Below are 6,015 nucleotides of genomic sequence, written 5' to 3' on the forward strand. Positions count from 1 at the left end.
TATCAAACTGCAGAGGCTTAAGGAACAGCCACCCTGAAACTTGAATATTTTACCCATTTTCCTTTTGTATGGATGACAAGAGACAGACAACATGGAACTGACTGAGAAAGACCTGCCCAGTTGAATCTTGTGCAGATGGACCAGGAAATGTGAGTGCGTTTAGCCAGTAGCAGCCTCAGGGGCTTGTCAAGGTCAAAACTGCATTGGAAAGTCTGTCCTAACCCCTGACACACCAGGCTAGTGCATGGATCTCCTAGGGTGAACTTTTCTTTAAAGGGCCATATGGTGATTATTGCATCCATCAAATTCTGCCATTATAGTGTGAAAACAGCCACAGACCAACATAAACCAATGAGTGTGACTTTGTCCCAATAAAAATTCATTTAACAGAGGCAGCAGGCTGGATTTGGCCCGACAACCTGCAGTTTGTCAACCCGTCCTACAAAATGAGATTCTAAAGTGTTGGGGGAACCTTGGGGCCATTCTAGGTGTGACCCAGAAAAGACCCCCAAACTAACAATCTGAGGTGCCTTTCTGGTTCCAAAACCTCCATATAGAGTCCAGGTTTATAATTGGCTTCCAAGGGGGTAGGGCCAGGAAGTAAAGCATGGTTCCGGCATTATCTTCCCTCAGTGATGCCTGACCTGGGGAATGAGGACAAAAGGGAGGCAGCACCAAGAGCCTAAGACCTAGGCTAAATCCAGTGGGCAAATGAAGCTGGGCCAAGGTCAGCAGCAGATACCTTGTCATACTTCCCTTTTCCTCAGAGCCATCAGCCAAAACTTACTTTAAAGGCTTAGTGGTATAAGGCTTATGTTGATTTTAGTGAGAGTTTCAACCAAAAAAGCATATGTTCTGACTCCAAACTACTTCATTATTAAAACCCAAGTAAAAGATAAACATTTTAAAAACAGACACATATGGTCAGTGCAATAAGAAAAACAGACCTAATGAGACTGATTTTACCTTAACATTTTATACTGAATCTAACATGTTGCATTTTTCCAAATACATTTCCTGCCTAACAAAAATGGAGGTGTGTCCCCATCACAAGAAAAGAGTCTTACAATTCTGATGTACTTGTGTCAATTTTATGGTGTGTCATGCTCTCCTTACCCCAGGTCATTTCTTTCCTAAAAAAAGTTAGTACTCATAAGCCACACTTTTGATTTTACCAAAACAGCAAAGAATTAAAATGCACACACACACATACACACATGCCTTTGAAGTTCTGTAATATGATGGACTTAAATTCAAAACATTTCATAAAGGAAAAAAAAATTGAGTCAATTTCAATCAGCTCATTCACAATTTTTGGCTCTCATTGTGAAGACGTAAGATGTCCCTGAATAAGATCCTGAACACGGGACAAAATAATCTCATTAGAACTGCTGCAATTTTCCGGACCATATGGTGGGTCTATAGTCAGGACCCCAGCCACACAGAGAGTCCTTTGTGATTCTCCCTGTTCAGTTATGGGGATGTGGTTCTTCTCCAGCCATGTCTTTAGGCTCTTCTTCCTCTTTTCCAGATCCTCAAGACCGTATGCTTTGCAGTCTCCAGACATGAACAAATGCATCAACTTCTCTCTCACGTTATGGTCCCCTTCACTCATAGTTTCAACTGTCTGCACAGCATGTCCCATTACTCCGGTCACAGACATGCTGCCATCTTCAAGGAAGTTCACGAGGACAATACTTTGGAAGAAAAGTAAATTCAGAGCAGATTTGCCAACAAACAAGCAAACAAAGAAACTTAGAAGGTCCATAAAACTTTGGAGGAAGCAACAAAACAAAGGCATCATCAACCCCAACAGGAAAACCGAATATCCCCAAAGTAACTACAGTACTAGAGAATGCTCTTTCCCCATCTGATATTCATCTTCTCATCACCAAATGTTTCACTTATTCAATAAGCATTGCTGAGGGCTCTACACAGTTTCTGAGCTTTTTACTCGGCCTACAGATTGTCATTGTGGGATACAAAGTATTACCTAAAGAGTTATGAATGCCTGAAATATGCATATTAGAAAAGAAAGCAGGCTACAGTTTTAACTTTCAGAGTTAAAAACAACCGAATAACTACCTACCCCCCCAATCCAAAGCAGACCAAAGGAAATAACAACGTGCAAAAGTAATGAAATAGATAACAAGACAGTCAACAACAGGATCACCAAAGCCAAAAGCTGGTTCTTTGAAAACAGGTATATAAAATTCACAAAACTCAGGGAAGACTGATAAACAAAGAGAGAGAGAAAGCATATATAAATAAATAATATTAGGAATAAGGCAACAAAGATTAAAATAAGAAAATATTAAGAATAAATTTATGCTAAATAATTTTGAAAATTTAAACAAAATGGTAAACTTTCTAGAAAATATAAATTTCCACTACTGACTAAAAAAAAAAAAAGTAAAGAATATAAATAGACCTATAACCCTATAAAAATTGAATGACTAGTTAAAAATCTTCCCATGCCTGACTCACAGGGGTGTAAATCTCCCTGGCAACAAGGGATATGACTCCTGAGGATGATTCTGGACCCACCATTGTGGGACTGAGAACATCTTGACCAAAAGGGGGATGTGAAATGAAACAAAATAAAGTTTCAGTGGCTGAGAGATTCCAAATGGAGTCAAGAGGTCACTCTGGTGGGCACTCTTACGCACTATATAGATAATCCTTTTTAGGTTTTAAGGTATTGGAATAGCTAGAAGTAATTAACTGAAACTATCAAGCTGCAACCCAGTAGCCTTGACTCTTGAAGACAATTGTATAACAATGTAGCTTACAAGGGGTGACAGTGTGATTGTGAAAGCCTTGTGGATCACACTCCCTTTATTCAGTGTATGGATGGATGAGTAGAAAAATGGGGGCAAAAAACTAAATGAAAAATGGGGGAGGGGGATGATTTGGGTGTTCTTTTTTTACTTTTATTTTTTATTCTTATTTTTACTTTTTCTGGTATAAGGAAAATGTTCAAAAAATAGATTGGGGTAATGAATGCACAACTATATGATGGTACTGTGAACAACTGATTGTATACCACAGATGATTATATGATATGTGAATATATCTCAGTAAAACTGAATTAAAAAAAAAAAAGTCTTCCCATGCAGGGGGGAAAAAGGCCCAATTTTACCAGCAAGTTCTATAAAATTTTCAAGGATCAAATATTTCTAATCCACCCAAATCTCCTAAAGAATATAAAAAAGAGGGATTATCCCTTAAACTTGTTTGATGAGGCTAGTATAACCTTGAGACCAATAGCAGAGGAGAGGATAGAAGAGAAAGCTATAAACTAATCTCACTCATGAATACAAATGCAAAAATCCTGAACTAAGTATGATATGATGAGAAGTGCACTTCAACTCTGTGGAATTCTTCCCCTAAACCCATAATCCCAATTTTTTCATGAGAAAACACCTCACAAACCCACACTGAAGGACATTTTACAAAATGCCTCACCAGTACTCTTAAAAACTGTCTTGAAAAACAAGGAAAGACGGAGAAATAGTCATAGATTAGAGAATACTGAAGACATGACAACTAAATGCAATGTGGGGTCCTAGAAGAGGAAAAGGACATGAGTGGAAAAACTGGTTAAATACAAATAAAGTTTATAGTTTAATTACTATAATAGTTTTGGCAAATGTACCATGGTTATGTAAAATGTTATTAACATTAGGGGAAGCTGGCTGAAGGGCTTAATGGTACTCTCCATACTTTCTTTGTAGCTTTTCTGTAAATCTAAAATTACTGCAAAATAAAAAGCGTTTGTGTGCATATCTCCACCTTTGAAATATGCTTGCAAAAAATAAAAATAAGTCCAATACTATTCAAACCTCTAGATCTAAATACCAGTTTTAGGAAATATGGGGGATAATGAAACACATTAAACTACACCAGAACGATGCAATAAGCTAAACCTGGACTTAGAATGTGTTCAATTCTATAAGAAAAATGACCAATTCTTAAAGACAAATTTCTTCAATGAGTAAATGACATGGCAAACTAAAAAGGGGAGAGAATGTGCAGATCAAGATACTTAGGCGACATTATCAACCAAACTGATAAACCAATGTAAAAAGACACTATTCAGACAACCAGGAAAATCTGAACTCAGACTGGAAATTACTACTATTAATTTTGTTAGGTGTTATAATGGTATTGTAGTTACCTTTATTAAAAGTTCTCATCTGTTAAGGGATATACTGAGATATTTATGAATAAAATGATACTATACCTGTAATTTGCCTTAAAATATTTGGAAGAGGGGTAAGGTGTTTGTTATAGTATTCTCTTTACATTTGTGTATATTCAAAATGTTCTATTAAAAATATAATAAGAAAAGAAGTGCCCCATTTCTATAAACTTGGCCAATCTGACTGGCTAATCCCATTTAGCCCTGCATGTAAATACAAAGGAAATGAAATTCTGATATGAGAAGAACTAGGAAAGAAATGAATTAGCCTTTCATTTATCTGCTTTCTAAATTTTGACATCAACATAAAGTCTGCACAAAGCAGTGTCATGATTTCAGGGAAGCAGATTGCATACTCACTTGGCAGAGACTGGGTCTACCGTTAAAACCCATCCTTTATACTCATTCTTCTCGCTGGCTGCCACTCTGACTTCTTTGTAAATGTAATCTTGCCACTCTAGAGGGCTTTTCTTCATCCATTCATTCATAGCTGCCAGCTGGGAAGAGCTAAACAACCACCAGATTGGGTTAATACATATTTTCCACCCAAGATGCCTTACCCCATTAATCTCCAGATTAATTTTACCTAGCAAACCACCGACTATATGTTCTCTAGAGGCAGAGAACATCTGTGATTTACCTCAAATTCTTAAGCAGTTACTCAATATAATTTTAAATATATGTATAAGGAATTGTTATTATGGTTGGGGAAAATAACACATTGTAAAAACTGCTTGAGAAATTATTTTCGAAATGTATCAGGGAAAGGAAAAGTTAATATGTGCACTTCAGCCTGAACGCGAAAGGGACACCGAATCGCCGCAGGGCGCGTTTGGAGTAACTCATCTGGCATCTATTCTACCCCCCAATCCCATCTCAGGCAGCTCTGAACTCAGGTCTGCAGATGATGCGTAGACCCTTTAACGCTGCTTTCCTTCAATCAGAAGGCCACTTCACGCTACTTTTAGCCAAAACCGAGGCACAGAACTCCTCTGATGTCCACCCACTCGCTCTCAGGCCATGGGTCTCCGCTGGATCCCGTCACGATAATTGTGACAATTTTCTCTTAAAATGTGTTTGGAGGATAAGCAGACGAGAGGGCAGCTGCAAGACTATGAACTACAGAATCCCTGGCCTGTCCTACAGACGCACGATACCTAGAGAACTACTCAGAACTACTGGTATTTAACATTTAATCCTAATAAACGAGAAAAATACCGGTTAATATTCCTTGCAGCTGCCAGTACTCAGCAAACACAATATCAGAAAGGAATCTCCTGAGCGGAGCCCGCCCAAGACCAGCATGCTTTGCGCCTATCGTCACTTCCTTCCCCCAGAATCCTCTGTTTTGTAGTCTTCGGTCTTGGACGCTCCCTACCTACCTGAGTCGCGGGCTCCTCTGTGTTAATGGCGGGGAGTAGGGTTCTTTCCGGGACTGAGATTTTGTTTAATATAAGCCTTCTTTTCTGGTAGGGTCGACACGCTTCACTGCCACGATAATCTTTTGGTTCACTGAAAAAGAAAAGTTTCGTATCATCTTCTCATTCACGGTAGACATGGAAATGCACCTTTGCCAGGGAATCAAAGCACGTGGACTTTCTAGGTACAAATCTGAATTCCTAAAGCTCTAGAAGTGCGAGGTGAAAGTGTCTTGGAGAAGAGTGCTAGGGCCAAGGTATTTCTTGTTTGACCTGTATAGGGCAGTTAAGATTTCTGCTTCTTGGGGATGTGCTTTGGGTATATTCCTGCGAGCGGTGCGGAAGCTAGAAAGAAATCACCGGTTGAATTTTACCTAGCAAACCACCGACTAT

The 6,015-nt window shown here is 38.7% G+C and overlaps 1 protein-coding gene across 1 annotated transcript; it reads right to left on the bottom strand.

The window, feature by feature from the left end:
- Nucleotides 1–954: 954 nt before the first annotated feature.
- On the bottom strand, nt 955–5,499 carry GEMIN6 (gem nuclear organelle associated protein 6). Its single transcript, XM_037806959.1, has 3 exons — nt 5,423–5,499; nt 4,565–4,711; nt 955–1,697 (listed from the first exon to the last, which is right to left on the bottom strand). The coding sequence occupies exons 2-3, from the start codon at nt 4,690–4,692 to the stop codon at nt 1,322–1,324; spliced, it is 504 nt and encodes a 167-aa protein (XP_037662887.1). The 5' UTR covers nt 4,693–4,711; nt 5,423–5,499; the 3' UTR covers nt 955–1,321.
- Between the last annotated feature and the right edge of the window lie 516 nt (nt 5,500–6,015).

The sequence above is a fragment of the Choloepus didactylus genome, chromosome 17 (assembly GCF_015220235.1).
Source record: "Choloepus didactylus isolate mChoDid1 chromosome 17, mChoDid1.pri, whole genome shotgun sequence".
Classification (NCBI taxonomy): Eukaryota; Metazoa; Chordata; class Mammalia; order Pilosa; family Megalonychidae; genus Choloepus; species Choloepus didactylus.

Excerpts from the sequence above, each read along its gene's own strand:
- GEMIN6 (XM_037806959.1), bottom strand. The coding sequence starts at position 4,692 with ATGAATGAATGGATGAAGAAAAGCCCTCTAGAGTGGCAAGATTACATT. Across the intron at positions 1,698-4,564 it reads GTAGACCCAGTCTCTGCCAA|TATTGTCCTCGTGAACTTCC; the intron begins GTGAGTATGCAA and ends TTTCTTCCAAAG.